Below are 18,880 nucleotides of genomic sequence, written 5' to 3'. Positions count from 1 at the left end.
GATAATAAAATAAACAAGGAGAGTCATAAAACGTGATGGTTGGTTAACTATGTATGAATTTATTTTGTACCCCACTAACAAATTGCTGTACTCTACTTTTTGCTACAATTAACGATCTGTTATAGACGTTTTCTTCACATCATTTTCTATATAATATCACTGCATTTTCTCTCAGTAATATCCAGCTTCTCATCATTGAAAATTAATTTCGTAATAATTTCATATCTGTCATAGAAATCTTTTTAAAGACGATATAATTTTCCGTATGGTTTTCTAAGCTCATTTATACCTAATTATATTAATAGTAGAAGCAGTAATTACCAAATTTGGGCTAATAACAATATTCAAGTAGCCACCAGTTACTGTATGGTAATTAATGTTCTTATGCTAATTTTAAGAGTTACTCATACACTATATAAGTTCCTGTAGTATGGCTTCGGTCTGATTTTCTACGAGTTGTGGAGTAACTGTATGGCTTCTGCACTGTTATAATTTAGCAACCTTCTTTCATGTATTAAATCGAAATCTTAGATAAGTTCGTAAATCTATTTGATTATAAATATAAAAAACTAAACTAACTAAATAAACATTCATAATTAAACGAAAATCTTTGTCTTGACACAGTTGGATCAATAGTCAGTTTGATGTCTAAGTGCAACCGCATATTTGTGCCTAATAAATCCAAATATCATTAATATTAATAACCAGTTCTTTGTCTGATCTGCTCAGCTTTCTGTCTAACATGTTATATCCAATTTCACCTACTAGCAAGATGAATGATACCAAGGTATTTCGTTGAGATGATTCTCCATGATTCTGACACCTGTAGTTTTTCTAAAGCTCTGGGCAGAGTTAAAAGTGCTGTTTCTGTTGTTGTTGGAATACCAGGAGTGTAGAACTGTTACAGAGGTGATCCTTGCGGAACTCTGGGTGCAATAGTTTGATATATTGGGAATAATCAATATATTTGTTCAAATTGTGAATAATTTACATTATGTTAGTTCTCAAATATATTATTATGATTTATATAAAAATAGGGATCAAAATTTGTATCAGTCTCTGAAAACACCATTTTTATTACATATAACCTAAAAAATATTCATCAATGGCGTCAGCATAAAGCCATAAAACAGGTATGAACACCTCGTCGTTTTTCACATCAGCAGAAAGTTATGTGACGAGCTGGTACTTAAACGTCCTGACCTGTGACATGTATTTTTCGTCGTTAGATGGCGCATATCTAAACATTCCACGCCGACCTGATACGATCAGATCGTTGTAGCGTCAATAGTGTCGCAGGATTAACACGTTTCCAACTGGAACGACCAGAACGGTAACGATTTCATACCGTCCGTTATCTTGCACGTGATCTCCGAAAACGACAAGTGAAAAAAAAAACGAGGAGAAGAGAAGAAGAAGAGGAACGGGCAGCGGACACAGAAATAAAAAAACATTAAAAACACCGTTCAAAGTTTTAAATTAAGTGTTGCCGACACAGGTTGCCTTATATTTGACCACGACTCGGGATATAATGAAACATGCTGTTTAAATATATATACAAGATAGTATGTTGACGTTCTACACAAAGAGGAGCCCGTGAGAAACTATCTTTTTCGTTTTTTATTGCTTTCATAACTTGACCCCGGTCGACTGTCGAGCCACCGATGATTCTTTTTCCTTTTTTTATTTCTTTTTGTTTTAAATAATTGCCGAAAATATTTTCATCGCCAACGTTACACATATCTCAATAATTCGTCTTCATTTCGTCATGATATAGGACCCGTAACAGCTTAAATTACCACCATCTTAATAAAAAAGGCCATTTTTGAGGAATATCGAAATAATTTTTTACTGATATGCGATAAATTTAGAGTAAATATTAATATTTATTTTTAATTATTGATAAGTTTCTATAGTTATAAATACATTTACTCGATCAATTACTAGATGTACCGAAAAGTTATTACCGGTTTTTCTAACATTATGTCGCTAGGCCTAAGTATATAATGTTATGATTTCACAAATATGTCATTTTATTCCACTGACATGAGACTTCAAAGCTATATGTGTGATATTTTGCAAAGATAACACCGTCATAGATTTATACTTCTTTGAAAATGTCAAACCACAAGAGCTATTGAATGAAAACCCAACCCAAACTAGAAAAAAATTTGCAGAAGAGTTAAGAAGGGATGATGAGAAGTGGATTAGTTTTGTAAATCGTAAGCGCAAATATTCATGGTTACCAACTGGCGAAGCCGGCCGATCGACTCCAAGGCCAAATCGTTTTGGTCGCAAGACAATGCTGTGTGTTTGATGAAAACTAAGTGGCGTGGTGTATTTCAAACTGTTGAAACCCGGTAAAACATCTAGTAGTGATCACTTCCGACAACAAATAATCAATTTAAACCGTGTATTAATCGAAAAACGCCCAGAATGGGCCCTAAGACACGGTAAATTGATTTTATAGCACGATAGCGTGCCTTCTCGTGAAGCATGAAGCACCTGGATAGGACATATAGCACCAGTCTCCAAATTTTTTTCGGAAAAGTTAGAAATTCGCCCGATGTTTTTTTGGGATGGCATCCACAAATTGCCTGGGTATAGAATCAAATAGACAATATTTTGAATAAATAAATGTTTACATTTTCTTGAAAATTATTTATTTTTTTTCCAAAAAAAAACCGTAATGACTTTCCGATGGGCCTGGTGTATTTTTGACAAATATTATTTTAATTTACCTTGCATATATTCTAACAGACTTATTATTATCAATATACTAAGATTCTTGAAAATAATAATTTTTTTCTTATTAGATTTCTACTTCAACTTTCACCAAAAATTCAACATTTTATATTAGTACGTTCAGTGAAAATAAAATCTGACATATTGACAACACGTCAGTCATGATACGAATCAAAATTAAATTAAAAATTTGAGATATTAAGTGTTTAAACTTGCCGAGATGTATTTCGCCAAAAAGTAGGATTAGTGTCGGACTAACGATACCGTACTGACCCCATTCTTTCTTCTGTTTCAGATCTTCAAAGTGTTATTGTCTTCAGTACTTATCTCTCCTTCTTAACATTCCCAACGTATCACGCACAGCCTGTCAGAATGTCATCCAGCGACAGTACAGATCGCTGGGTCATACCCTGCGGATCCTTACCTAGTCCGCCCAGTGGTCCAATACCAAGTGAGATCAACACCACCACCATGTTATACGTGGGAAGGAACGCCAAACACGCTCTCACGTTTGCCCGGGAGGACTTTCAAAAACGTGTCATGGACGAACTGGTGAGTTTACCCGATCATGTCATCTCTTTATCAGTAGGTTTGGTTATGGAGAATTATATATAACTCTGTTGTACAGAAAAGCAAAACGAGTTAAGTGTTTGGAGAGAGAGCGAGAGAGGGAGAGAACAATATTCAATTTAACCACACTTATTTTACTGCCCCGTATTAGCATAGTACCGAAATCGTATAAACCTAAACGATCCGATGAATCTAAAAAGAATGGACTGTATGCTTCATTGTTAAGCTGAACCACAATTAAAGTTGAGAATCAGTGTCATCGTGAATCATCATGCATTACCTATTATTTATAGTGGGTAATAAATCATCGTGATAGTTATCACCAAAAAAAAAGTACGATACATCGAACAAGTTTTACATTTTTAATAATAAGAAACGAATACGGTATCTGATGATGGCTAGGGCGAATAGTAATTATTCAAAATAGGAAAAAAAGGTTTTTCCTTTCAAGATCTTTTTGTATTATATGACAGAAGGATCTGTTTTATTATAAAACTCTAAACTTTATTGTTTCCAAGTAGTTGCAAAATTTAACACATAAATAGAACTAATATAAACTAATGACAAATTTGGAACTCCCCAAGAAATTGTCTAAAATTCGGGCGAATAGAAATATATTTCCACAAATTATTTTCTTGTAAAAGAAATACATTTGATGTGGTCTTTTATTATAATATAAAAATAGTTTAAAATAAATTAAATATAAAATTTAGGACAAAATAACATATATACCCAAAAAAAATCCCAATGTCCAAAATTTTGGTTTCTAACTTGAATCAATAGAAATTGATCGGTTCTTTCTTGTTGAGATGGAGAAGAGTGATGGTAATAAATTCTAAAATTCTAAATTCTAGTCTAAGAAGAATTCAGAACTAAGAAAATTATGCTGTTATTATGGATAACTACTATTTTGAGGAAATGAGGTGTAAACAAACTTTGTAAAAATGTTCAATAACTGTAACGGCATGACTCAAAAACCAGAAGGAAACAAAAGTACACTTGGTATAAATGCCAAAGGACAAAGTATTTTTCGCTTGATACTATGCATAAACCAGTAAAAATTTAATAAAAAATCACCATATTAACCTGACATCTCTCTTGGTGATATATAAGACGTCCACAACCGAAGGAGAGTTGACTAATTTCGACTGTCGTACCCTCCCAGCTCTAATTACGTAGGTCTCATCTATGGCCCCAATTTGGTACGAAGTAACAAAAAACAAGATCCTTCGAGAGCTATGTCAAAATCTGCGGTGGAAGTTATTTCAGCAAACCCTCTTAGATCCTTTTATTTGCAAATAGATTATTAGTGAGACCCGGAGAAAGAAGAGGATAAGGTGAACGAAAGTCGATTCGGCAAGAGGGTAAGACAATGGAGACCATGGTCGATAGATACTCAGGCGTATATCCGATATATTGAAATTGACTAATTGGAGAACCTGATTTACTATTTCGGCCAGGCTCTGTCAGAGCATGATTGTTTTAACACATATCTCCACAAAAAGAATAAAAGAAGTACTAGCATTTGCGTATATTGTGAGGAGAAAGATGATGCAAAGCATACACTATTTTAATGAGCTGATTGGGAATATGGCAAGGACATTTTTAGTAAAAATAGCAATTTGTTCATCAGTGAACGTATGGTGTGATATCCGGATAAAGCCAGAGAGAGAGAGAGAGAGAGTGGAATTGGGTATACGCACGGTTATTGAGACCAAGAAATGGAATATCGAGCAATCAGCATGCTGTATCATGTCGAAGTAGTGCTAGAACAGTTCCGATACAATACGATTCGACAGTTGAAACCTTACGTTGCAATTAAAGTTCTGATGAAAATAATATCTGACGCATTACTTCACCAATTATATTTTGAAGATTTTCTCACTTCAGTAAAACAATATATCTGTATATATACGTACATATATACGTTTAGACGTATGGATATCGTCTTCATTTGTCAGTTGTGCGTTTTTTAAGGTCGTAGCGGCAGACAGGAAGGATGTTATTTGCTTTTTACGTTATACAGGATCTCGAATTGTTAAAATGACTATATGACCGTAAATCGTGCAGGAATTTAAATTGCATACGCCTATTGAATGACAATGAGCGTCGCAGATGAAGGCGTTATTACCTAAAATATTTCGGTTACGCACCTTAATTAGAAACATATGGCGGACGATTTAGTGGACGATGGTTCGCCGATCGCCAACTTGACAGGTTACGTCCGAAATTGCGCCACACCGCGCCGACACCGATCATTTTTATTTAGTATCAGCCGCGAATTGGATCAAAACGGCGGCGAATATTCGATAAAATGATCAGGAGTTTTAGGAGGATTCCAACCTTGTGATTTGAAATTTAAATTAAGAAATAGAATTGACTTCTTTGTAACATAAAACCGAAACAAACGTCTCAAATTTGATGGTGTTTTTATGCGATAGTTAACAGGTCAATTGAAAAATCCCCAGCCTGACACATAGATGGCGATACTAGAATTAAATCCATATATTTTTTGGTTAGCCCTAACCCTCAAAAGATGCGTGTATAAATAACGACTGTCGGATCGTTAGTTTGTGAATTATAGCATTTTGAGAGAAACAGCTTTTGTTATTGTGAAAAAAATGGATAAAATATTATTTCGCGTGTTGATAAAATATTGCTTTTTGAAGGGAAAAAATACAGGTGAAGCAAAAACTTGGCTTGTTGCCCAGTTTCCGGGCATTGCCCGAGGAAAATCAACCGTTAAGGATTGTTACGCTAAGTTTAGATGTGGTGAAATGAGCACCGAATTTTCATTGACTACCTTGAAAAAGGAAGGATCCACCGTCAACAGCGATTGGATGCACCGTGTCACAAGTCAGTGAAAACCATGTCAAAAATCCATGAATTGGGCTTCGAATTGCTTCCTCATCCACAGTATTCTCCAGGTCTGGCCCCCAGCGCTCGCTGGGAAGAAATGTTTGTCGAATGAAGATGTGATCGCCGAAACTGAGGCCATTTTGAAGAAAATGACAAATCGTACCACAAAATTGGTTGAACGGTCGGTATAATCAGCGTATCACCCTTGAAGGGAATTATGTTGTATAAAAAAACTAATTTTGGCAAAAAATGTGTTTTACTATAGTAGGCCGGGTACTTTTCAATTGACCTATTATATAGGATGTATGAATGACCTAGAGCGCGAAGAAGCATTTTTTTAATAACAGCAAGCAAGAGAATCGTATAAATTAACGAAATTTATGAGCTATGGTCTGTATGAGGAAATATTGAACATATTCATCATCTAGCCCTTAGTAAAGAATTTGATGACTTGCTCGTATGTAACCTAGCTTCGGATTTATTTTCCCGCATTTATTCCAAAGAAGGACGTTTTTCGGACGATTTTGAAACGTACGTATCGCGCCATGCACCCCGATTCGCCAGATTTGGTGCCCCGAGTACAGTTAGATCACGTCCTCGACGGAAGGTGCGTCTGAGGTCACCAACAGATCGCCGATCGCGATGATCCCGGCCAAAAGATCGATTCGTAAAGACGAGAGACATAAAATAGTCGTCCCAGCGATCCGTCCCAATGTCAATACACGAAGTGTCACGTGGTATCCCGAAGAATTGCAGCGACTTCCGACGATCGAGCGGATGTGTCGACGGAGACATCCGATAGAAAGGGACGGGACGATGCGATCGAGCCGCAAAAGAGAGAGACGGAAAATATGATAGTGTGTAATCAGTCGCCGGTATGATTTCCCTCTTTCGTTTTGTAGTCAATGGTATATTTAATGCGTGAGCTACGTTGCATACTAATCAGCTAGTGGAGACGCCTCGGGAGATATACTAAGAAAAGTGTTGCTTTCTTTAATTAATGAATGGGACTGTCTGATAGTATTTTGTCGATGTTTTATTATATTTAAATTTTACTTCCACAATCATGAATCAGTTTCGCTTCGTTTAAGTTCCTTTTAAACATATAGGAAGTGATTTTTAACGCTACTCAGTTCCAAAACCTACGAAGGTTTTAAATTTTTTGCAGAATTATTTTATGAACTCGCTCATCTTACCTTCCTCATCTTACCTATTACCTTCAAAATAACCTTGATTATACTTCACTGAGAACAAGACTTTTACACCCTTAGTATAAATATTTATATCTAGTTTAGTTTCCGGTTTATTTCCGAACTTAAATGAGAATTTTGTAAATGTATTTCTTCTATAACTCTCGCATATTGATCTTCCCAATTAATTTAATTTTATTTGATTTAGAAATTGATATATGAAATACTTCTCATTCTCATTTCTTAGCCATTTATTCTTGAATTTAATTAAGTTCTGCTCTCTTGCGGACTTTCTTGTGGTTTTGTCGATGTTTTAACTTGAACTTCAAACTGTTTGAACTTTACCTTCAAAGTTACCTCGATTATACTTCACCGATGAAAAATCTTTTAACCCTTTAATTTTGTAGATGTTATATCAATTCAACTACCAAATGAAAGAGACTGTCTTATGTTTTTTTCGGTGTTTCTTTGGAAATTTCCCTCAAAGTTATGTTAATTATATTTGTTTATTTCTGTACTTAAATGAGAGTCTTATAAATGTTTAAAAATATATTTTACTTCTTTACGTCTTTTTTAATATCTACGTCTTTTGTAAATATTATATTTATTTTATGCAACAGCATTAACTATGATACTGAACTCATACATATTCACCTTCTGAGCTATTTTTAGCTTGACTTGATTTAGAATCAAATACCTTAAATATAACTTCCAATTGAACAAGGGAGATGATTTTTTCGATGTCTTAGGAGGGTTTTTATCAAATTATATAAGTCATATATTCAAAATTACTGGAACTTTTACCTTTACTGTAACATTAATTATATTTTATTGAGAACAAGCATCTTAAATAACCTTAGTATTGATATTTATATCTAGTTTATTTATTTATTTATTTATCATCTTACAGTTTTGTTTGTTAACTTTGATACAGTGGATCTTAATATTATACGATAATTTTTTCTGTTAATACTTTTCATATTATGAATATTATGTTTTAAAAGAACCAGGTTGTTTCAAATTTCAATGATCAATCGAGATTGAAATCAATATCACCTGAAATAGTTTCTCCAAAACAATAGTTCCACAGCAACAGGTATAAAAGTTTTAGAGACGACGAAGAACCGAACGCTAACCTTATTTTCTCGTTTTATTTGCTCAATATCATAAACTGATTTCTATTCGCCACCAATGTGTAAACTGGTGTATTGTGAAACGTATAAATGAATACTTTAGTCACTTGAAATGGATAAATTTATGAGGCAAATAATAAATATGCATCCTACTATAATTTACGAGAATTGTGCGATAGCTGTCTGGCCTATAGGGAGGTATTGCTTATACGAACCGTATCGCTATTTAAACCGTGATAAATTTTTTCACTGGATTCTGTTCCTGTATTCCGTTAATGAGATAAACCGATAGGAATGGGAATTTAAAAAAAAACAAGAAAATAACACTATATGTTACCAACCGGAATTAGCGATAAAAACCCGACTCTGGCTCTTCCCGAATAGCGGAAACAAATTACGCTATTGACGAATCTTACCTTACGCCACAGGAAATCTCGAATACGGGCGACGCAATGACATAATTTTCATTGAAGTCCGATTATTCGTTCTTGCGGTTTGGATCAGGCCATATGTATGCAAACTAACGCCATCTATATGCGGAGACAATCACGAAAATACGCTGCGTTTCGTGTGGAACAAGTGCGGCCTTGATGATGCGTACGTCACTTTGATCGAGCCAGACAGGTGGTCGCCTGAATATCGCTCAGTGGAGGCGTTTACAACTCACTTGGAACGTTACCACATTAATGATAATGATGGGAGCGATTTAAAAGCTATAATTGAAAGTGTTAATTCTCGTGGTTCCTTCGATCGGTTGATGTTGATTCGACGTGAACCCAATGACGTCATCACTGGTTACAGAACAACCCTAGACGTTATTCCATAGGGAATCTGGGTGAATTAAAATTAGGCACGTGTGAAAGTAATTTATGTTTTCTACGATGCCGAATATATACGACTTTCTTACATTCAAATAATCACCAATGGGTTGTCATAATTATCATTTTTAACAGAGTTATAAAAATAAGGATATTTCACGATAACCGAAATATTGATACTTAAAAACAAGACAAAGGGAAATCACAATGTGAATCTTGCGATCTGGTAATGAATGACCAATGTTTTAAGGAGTATTTAAATATACATGTGGCTCTCACTTTACACTTTTGCTGTTTACAAAGGGTATGAAGATGATAATGCACAGCATTTTTACAACTCGTGAAATAGATATGACCCAATCTTGTGCTATGGTTTTCGATATCCTTAAAATAGCAAGCGAATACAAACACCTACTTGAAGAGACAAAAACGCGGATTACTTTTTCACGTTCCTAATAGAAATAATTCTGTTTTAAGGTAACTCTAGAACCGTTTATATACGTCGAAGATTCTGGTCCATTTAAACGTTCGATTCGTAGGAAAATTAAGATACGATCTGTAAGTTCTCTCAATTTAATTGAAGGGCCGAAACGCTTTATTTTGTGGGAGGCTTTTGTTTACCAACACAGTTGCAATTACACTTCATTCACACACACTCTGAAATTAATAACCAGTTGAACTGTTCTATTTACGATGATCTTACGCGACTAATATTTGACTGAACAAGCGGGGAAAACAGAACAAGGTCTGCGATGTTTGTGATGATGATGATGATGTTTTTTTTGTTGTGTCTTGTCTTCCTTCGATGCTGACTAAAAATGTTTTGGGGTTTTGTAGACTTACACTTTGGTCATAAAAGAGATATGGTTATACACTGTCGCTGTATTCTTGTGCTTGTACTGTTTTAAATTAAATATTTTTATGTTGTCTTAATAGCATGTTTATAATGAAATAATTTGTACTAAACTCGTGCTTCTGGTGTTTGTTCTTGTGTGCTAAATGTCCCGTTTCCCTTTGTTTCAGGCCAAAACCGGTTTGAATCCTGATGCTACGTTTTCGACAGTCACGTTTGATTGGTTGCCAAAATTGCCTAATCTTTCAGATGAACAAGAAAAGCAAGAGCATTTCGATAATCTCAAATCCACGGAGCAGGTTAGTACCGAAAAATGATAACAAAAGCTCATTGTTCCTGTATCAATTAATATAAAGTTAAATAGAAGACATCAAATAATTCGATCATCATCGTCTTACGATGATGAGAATTTGAATAATGAAAATAACATTTCTAAAAAAAGCAAATTTTAAAACCTTAAAATATTTCTTGGTCAGGATATTCTCTTAAGAATAATACTTTTAAGAAAAGCATTTAACATCTTCTATTAAACTAGCATCTTCAGCAAAATAGCAATGTATTAGGTACTTACATGTATTCTGATTATTTTTTTTTTCACTTTAAAAAGGCATTGATAAGAATTGATAAAATAAATATTAGTCAAGGTGTTTTCCATCATTTCCTATAACTTTCTCCCATCTATCTGGTGACGTGGCAATACTATGTCGAAATAACGCTGTTGGTGTGCATTTTTGCACCTTTCGTTACCTATTGTTTTTGTTTTATTTTACCTATTTTGCACATGTCGTTCAGTTTGTTCAATTGACGTCGGTAGTGTTCTGCAGTAACAGTGCATCTCTACCTACTCAATAACTTGACAATAACAACTGGAAAGTAATTTTTGTGTAAACAGTTTACACTTATACTTTGGGTTTCCACCAATATATATCACTGATCAAGATACACGTAAACACATAATACTTGATGCTTTTGAGATTCTATATATTTTATTAAAAATCTATTTCAATTAATTATATATACTGAGTTTAATGGGATAATTTCTTGAAGATAATCTAATTTTACATGAAATTTTAATTTAATGAGATATTAATGGTGTTGAATACATTTAAAGCTTTATATTAATATATTTTTAGTGGAAATAATAAGTTTGATGATGTGATAAATAATTAACATGTTGCCTTGGAGACTAATGTTTTTTTTTTCATTTACAGTGTGTAGAGGGACTCCTAACCATGTATAAGAATTTGCAAATAATGGCGGTGGCATTGGACGCTGTGGTGGCCGATTACAATCAGAGTTCTGTGGAATCGTTGAAGCAAGGCGCCAGCCAGCTATACGGCCTCATCATCAACATCCTCTGTGACCTTCAGGAGGTGCTCATTCAAAACAATATCCCCATCAAGAACGACGTGGGACGCGAGGTGGTACCCGACGAGTACCGCAACATCTTCGAGAACAAAACCAGACGGGCAGAGCGCGACTGGATCGTCTTGCGCGAATTTATCAAGGTGATGGAGTACACCGTCGAAGCCTCCGAACATCTGTACAAAGAGGGAGCTAGTCAAAGCGCATAACCGCCATCAATGACCTTTTTTTTTCGGTATTATTAATTGACATTTGATTGGTATCATCGATCGATAATCGAGATATCTTTCGACAGCTGATTTTCGTGATATCTATTGACGTTTAAATTAAAAAAAACTGGTTTAAAGTAATATTTAAAACTGTGAACATGGCCTTTGTCAACTGGACTTGTATATTTTCATAAACGATAAAAAGATTAGAGAGAATTAACTTTTTCACTAAAAGATTTTTGTATTTTCTTTGATAACTTGGGATATGATGAAGCGATACTCGTAATATCGATATTCAGTATATAAAGAAATTGAAAATTAAAGCAATAAAGTGATGAACAACGTCTTTTTGTACTCCTTCTTGATCACTTTATTCCGAACTTGGCTTAATAGTAATAAGTAATTTATTTTATTATGTATTTTGAATTTATTATATTTATTGTATTTATTTCTCCGCCTTTAACATTATTATGTATATATTTATTTTTTTTGTATACAATCCTATCAATCAAGGACTGCCTTTTAATTATAAGTTAATTTCTCTGAAACTTGCCGGAAGCAAATGAAATATTGTCTTTTGTCATTTTGTCCCCCCGGCTTGACTGTGGACGGATCTCGTTCCTCGACAGTTTAACTTATAAGGTTTTTGAGTTGAGTAGTGATTGTACATAGATCTGAAAGTATTATTATTGTATAAACAACAACGATTTTATTTTGTATAAAAAACATCACAAAATAAAAAGTGTATCAAAAAAACGAATTCGGATGAATTTCACTTGTCACTCTCGTACATGATCATTGTTTTAATATTGATAGCAAATTGTTCCTTATAAAAATTGCCATTACTGATACGACTGATACAAGTTGATGATGATGATTTATATTTGATGTTTTGTGTTGTGAAGAATTGTGTACATTTTGAAATTGGGATTCATCGTGTCGGCGATTGATGCATCTTTTCTTTTTGCGTATTACGTTTTATTTTAATTTATTGACTGTAAACGTCCGACTAACTATAGTCCTCGTTTTTTTTTGTATAGATTTATGATTTTTTAACTGTGATATACAGTACAGATGTTTTGTTTTTTATTACACAAGGTGTTTTATTTCTATTTATCCTATACCACTCACTCCTTCTTTTGCATTGACATAAACACACTAGTTAAAATAACTCTGTCGAATTGACATATAACCGCACACTGGCAAAATAATTACGACTACCAATTTTACTTAAAAAACTATATATAAATTATACTTTATGTCAATATTGCACACATTCACTAATTATTTTATTATTTACTATTATTATTAACTAGTTTTCCTTTCTTCCTTAAGGAGATACAACTATAATAATACGAAAGTTCAGACCAATTAACTAACGCCCAATCATTGCAAATTATAGCACCAGTATATTAGTATATTATTTTTATGTTACCAAATATCACTTAGTCCCTATCATCTAAAATTAATTAATTTTATTATTTCTCAATTATCTGCCTAATTATAGTTGGATGGTTTAAAATTATATCAGTTATTTTCGATTGTTTTTTTTGTTGTCAGAAGTCGAAAACATTTTTACGGTTCTATAGTAGCTTGAGAGCGAGAGCAGTTTACTCTTGTCCACAATTTGGGACGGAAATATTAGAACTTTAGATGTATTTGGAACGTACGAAGTACCGTGGTTAGCATATTGGTATATCTTACTTTGACAATATAAAATATTAATATATTATAATAAAAATATTGTTATATTAATAGTCATAAATAAGTTTTCATTCATAAATGGATTATTTACACATTTTTCAAAATACAAAATTATTCGTAATATTTTGCCACAATTGCAAAATGTCACCTTAATTATATCTGTTGAGTATATCTTGGGATGAATTTCTGTAATGTATAAAAGGTAATCATTGTTTGCTGTTAACAAGCAAATTATAAAACTTTTACGGATCTGAGATCTGTTATATTGGATATTCCGTAAAAAGTAATATAACATTATTTACAATGAAATCAAGAGAATGACAAATATGCATCAGGAGAAGCTCCACTCTCATGTCAATACCAAAATATTACAAATGATGGATCACAATCCAGTAGGACACAGAGTCAAAACAACCGAACAACTGGTTCTTGTGTTATACTAAATTGTGTTTAAAAGGAAAAGAAAATAAAGGATGTTACGTGCTTTTAATTCTTTTAGATATATAACCTCTAGTTCCCAATTAATATTTGTTATGATCAACTAAGCTCATATAAATGTATTAGTTCCTTTTATATTAATTATTATTACACAAATAGCTGCATAAATAAATAAATAAATTATCACAGCTATTTGTGTAATTAAAATTAGGAAAAAATCATGTCGAATAACTAATAAATTCAATTCTAAAACAGAGTGACAAACTGATTTAAAACTTTTAAGCAATAAAAAGGATTACATAGACAAAAAGGAGTTCCAAAAGTTAACCAAACACCTTCTATAAGTCCGGCTTTTGAAACTCACTCAAAAAATCACAAGCCTGTTACACTATTTAGTTTCGGTGATATTTATTTATTACAGCTAAGAATTATCTAAATAAACATCCAAAGTTTATTACAATATACCAACTTTAAATGCGACCGAGATTTAAAATACTAAGTTAGAATTATAGAAACGTTAGATTGAAATAAAAAATAATAGCTTAACACACTTGAAAAAATGTTTTATTTCAAAGCAAAATGTATTCAAGTATTATTTTTAAAAGAAATAAGGAAAGAAATGTTTATTTTGTATAAATTATACTACCATTTTACTGTCTAAAACAATATCAAATAACAATCATATACAGACCATTTCTTAAATAGTAACATTTAAATGAACGTTTTTAAAGGTTTAATTGAGTAGAGTCACTGGTGTATTCATCACAAGAATTTCTAATGAAGAATTACTTGAAAAGTTTCTAAAAAGTTTCGAATACGTTATGTCCCATAATTTGATAAGTTGCATTTATACTCTCAGAGAAGAATGAAAATGTTTTATATATGGTAATGAGAATATTATAAGATTACTATGCTTCAGCGATTTCAAGTCAGATATCACGCCATCTATTATTAGATATTGGAATTTATTCTTAGGGCATGAAAAATAGTTTAAGTATGTTATTAAAGAGTATATCATATCCATGAAGTACGAGAGTGAGTTTAACATTTTCCTCCTGACACAGAGATGGCGCTCTTATCACGAATATTTTATTTTTCCCGCCTGAGTACACATGTCATCTCTTTTGCTGATATCTCTTTCACTGATTCAAATATTTTTATACGAATTTTCACCAAAGTTGGCAAAATATTAGGGCGGGTCTGCTTCTTCCATGGCAACCGTTAACAAGTAATGGAGTTAAAAGCAAATCTTACAAATTGTAATTGTTGGATGATAGCAGAATAAAGGTGAGTGAGATAGCTGACGCTGTGGGAAAATTAAAATATAGATTACAGACGGTCCTATAAAAATAATTGCAGAATGCCAATCAAAAATCTATGGACATATAGGGATCTGACCGATGTTGTGGGACAATTATTCTAAAGGAATATATCTTATGATTTGGAATTGCCAAACTTCAATCTGTTCCCAATGAATAACCGTACCCAATGAATAACAGATCAGTTGAAAATTCCCCGGCCTACCATAGTAAAACACATTATTTTGGCAATTTTTTTTATTCAACATAATTCCCTTCAAGGATGATACATTGATTATACTGACCCTCCAACTTTTCGATACCATTTCTGTAGTAGATTTTTGGCGATTTCGTCTTTCAAACGGTCCAATAACGCTATATAATAGTCGCTGTTAATAGTCCTTCCTTTTCCAAGGTAGTCAATGAAAATTATTTCATGCGAATCCCAAAATACAGACGCCATAGCCTTGCTAGCCGACTGTTGCGTTTTCCCACGCTTTGGAGCGGGTTCATCGTGTGCAGTCCACTCGGATGACTGTCGAATGGACTTCGGAGTGAAATGATGGAGCCATATTTTATCCATTATCACATATCGATGCAAAAACTCGGGTTTGTTAAGCTTGATCATCTTCAAATACTGCTTCGAATCATCAACTCGTAGTTGTTTTTGGTCAAAAGTGAGCTCGTGCGGCAACCATTTTGCACAGAGCTTTCTTATACTCAAATATTCATGAATTGTATAATGTACACGTTCAATGTACACGTAAAATGAACGTCGAACAGAGAAATTTTAACTTTCAGGATGTCAGGGACAGAGGTAAACAGATAAAGGATGCAAAGACAACTGATAATTATTGAGAATTAAATCAACAATAAATATGAGTTAAAATCTCCTTAAAATATTACTATTGTCGAAGACTTGAGTATTCCCATAATTATTCAGCTCAAATCTCTTTTTTTAGAGTGGAAATGCGCTGGAAGTGGTTCGAAAGATGGAAGAGAGAGACTTGGGATTGGTCACAGAATTCAAAGCTCGATGCAGTGCTTGAGAACATCAAGTGGTTCTGCGGGAAATAACAGAGTCCCAGCCTCAGACTGTGGATTGTGCATTTGCGCTTAAAACAGGACATCAAACATTCAATACCGGTGCAACCAATCTGTCCTCTTGGGCAAACAGGAAGACACTTCTGGCAAAAGTTAGTTTCGACTTTTGAGGCTTGAGTCAAGCAATTAAGCAGCATCCTTGAGAAGATTCGAGTCTCTTACTAAATAATTTATCTCAAAATGAGGAAAAATTTCATCATAATCTTCTAATTCAAAACTTGATGTTATCGCATTCAAGAATAGAATGTTCTTCCTCAAAACTTTGAATTTCTGACTACATCGCGGGGTTCTAGGGACATCCATTCTAAATTCTGACGCCCTAGAACATTTCTAATATTATCTTCATTCTCAGCATATTAATATTTTTTGTCTCAGACCTGCATAATCAGTGAATATGTATAGCAGTGAAATATTATAGCATAAAAACGAAACGGTGGAATACACCGACAAGTCATCCCAGACATCCCATTAAGTTACGTAAATCATCCTGTATAATATCCCTTCTTAAATTAATATAGACCAAAATGAATGTACGTTTTTATTATCACTTTGTTCGAGGTAATTGGTTAGTCCATAAATCTACGATGTTATGAACCTTTACCAAACTTGACGCTAATCTGGTAGCAATGCCAAACCGATCCACTATCGATTTCATTTCAGCAACAATGTTAGCAGCAACAATTACGATATTTTACGTCGAGATGAATTTATTTAATAACCATTTTAATATGCCGCAGTGTTAAAATGTCGTTTAAGAATTTTTAAGGCTGTAACTCTGAACTTTATAGTGGCGCATTCTACGGTTTTTTTTGTGCCGGTGATTTGGTGCTCCTGTCTTTCGTGGAAACCGTCAGCAATTAGTTAAACCGGGATCATAATAAATTATGGGGATCGACTGAAAGCGCTACTTTTAATTTCATAATTTTGAATATTTTCTTAAATTCTTTTGGAGATTAAATTTCATATAAAACTTTTAAAAAATCTATTTCTTCATTAGTCAGTGTTTTGACATGTTAAAAATTCGTTCAAAAATTTTTCCGAAGTAATATGGTAATTTTTAAGTATCATATTGCAAATTAAACGATTTAGTAAGGTTTGAGATGGCGATTTATTATCTCCGAACAAAATTATGAGGTTTTCATTTCGTAATTACAGTTTCTTGAGACGAATGCTTTGGTGAAGATTTTTTTTTCATTGATATTGATGGACGCCCAGAGAGTTGATTGTCTTTGAAACCATCATAGAGAGAAAAAACCTAATACCAACACACAGTTTGGGTTTAGGGTTTATTAACAAGCATTCGACAATTGATCAGGTCTACAGAATAACAATATGCTCAGCCATATTCTTAGATGTTGTACAGGCCTTCTTCATTCATTCCATATACCAACAACGCTAAATATCTCCGAATGAATCTTGATGCAAAATTTCGCTGGAAGGAATATATAAAGACGAAAAGAAAAGAAATAGAATTCAAATATAGGAAAATGTATTGGCTAAGTGGATGAAAATCACATTTATCAGTACATAAGAAATTGCTAATATGTAAGCAAATACTGAAAGCTATATGGACATACGGAGTTCAATTATGGGGATGTCCTGCAAAGAGTAACGCAAACAAAATACAAATTTTTCAGAACAAAATCCTGAGAAGTATTGTAGGCCTACCCAAATACTACAGGACTGACTACCTACATCGAGACTCAGAAGAATCAAACCATCTGATCTTGTGTAGTGTTGTGTAGTGAGATGCAAATAATAAAATATACAGCAGTGACACTGTATACACATTATTTCACCAGAGAATGAGATAGGGCCGATGGGTCCTCCTAGTTATATACCTAGATTTAAGTTATCATAAAGACAAATTGTAGGTTTGTCGAAAACGACTAGTAACAATTTAATTATTAAATAATAAAAAAAACTTTGACGCCCCCTCAGCCTTCTTTAAAAAAAATATTTTATTATCTACTCTTACATCTTACATCTTAGATATGCTTAGTACCATCTTAAATTATAAAATAAATTTATTGTTATTGTTCAATGTTTCTTGCCTCAATATACAAGCAGGGGGAGTTTTAGACATTAATATGTATTTCCCAAATTAAAATTAAAATTCAACTATTTAACCTCCAGTTAAGTTTAAACATTTATACATTATATAAGATCATGTGATTTGAATCGCTTCAGTCTTCTGATTTTCTGCATGTTAACCAGTAGCTGAATTACTTCTACATTTCTAAGGATTAGTAATCTTCATGTTCATGTTTATGTTTTAAGTAAATTTTACTTCCTAAGTCCATTTGATTTCGAGGTAATCGTGAAGCCATTCGTTACCTTGTGTTAATCATTGGCAATTAATCGAAAAATTTTGTTTTGACATCGCTGAATTATAAGTTGGTTGGAGATTTTCGAGCCATCTCGTATTTGAACCTCGGACTGATACGCAAATTTATTTATTTTGAGCCAAGTTGGAAGTTTCTTCCGACAAACCAGAAGAAGCGTTTATTCTTTGATTTTGAGTCTAATCTGCTCTGCTTTTTGTCCAAAAATTCCGTTAGCAAATGTTCCAAAAACTGTTTGTTTTGTTATTG

General features: G+C 33.3%; 1 protein-coding gene across 3 annotated transcripts in view; it reads left to right on the top strand.

Annotated features, from left to right (window-relative positions):
• LOC143195203 (uncharacterized) overlaps window positions 1–12,834 on the top strand; it is a 45,466-nt gene extending 32,632 nt beyond the window's left edge. For 2 of the 3 annotated variants that reach the window (XM_076402172.1, XM_076402170.1), the window contains exons 2-5: window positions 3,041–3,297; window positions 9,793–9,873; window positions 10,339–10,467; window positions 11,380–12,834. In XM_076402172.1, the coding sequence (XP_076258287.1) occupies window positions 3,041–3,297; window positions 9,793–9,873; window positions 10,339–10,467; window positions 11,380–11,742 (830 nt within the window). In that variant the 3' untranslated portion in view covers window positions 11,743–12,834. The remainder of the gene's footprint in view (window positions 1–3,040; window positions 3,298–9,792; window positions 9,874–10,338; window positions 10,468–11,379) is intronic. The other variant, XM_076402171.1, reaches the window with a different exon arrangement.
• The last annotated feature ends 6,046 nt before the right edge of the window (window positions 12,835–18,880 follow it).

This window comes from Rhynchophorus ferrugineus, unplaced genomic scaffold (genome assembly GCF_030347505.1).
Source record: "Rhynchophorus ferrugineus isolate W39M unplaced genomic scaffold, kcgeb_rfMv2 rfM4, whole genome shotgun sequence".
NCBI classification, from domain to species: Eukaryota; Metazoa; Arthropoda; class Insecta; order Coleoptera; family Curculionidae; genus Rhynchophorus; species Rhynchophorus ferrugineus.
This window is presented reverse-complemented; position numbering and strand designations above follow the sequence as displayed.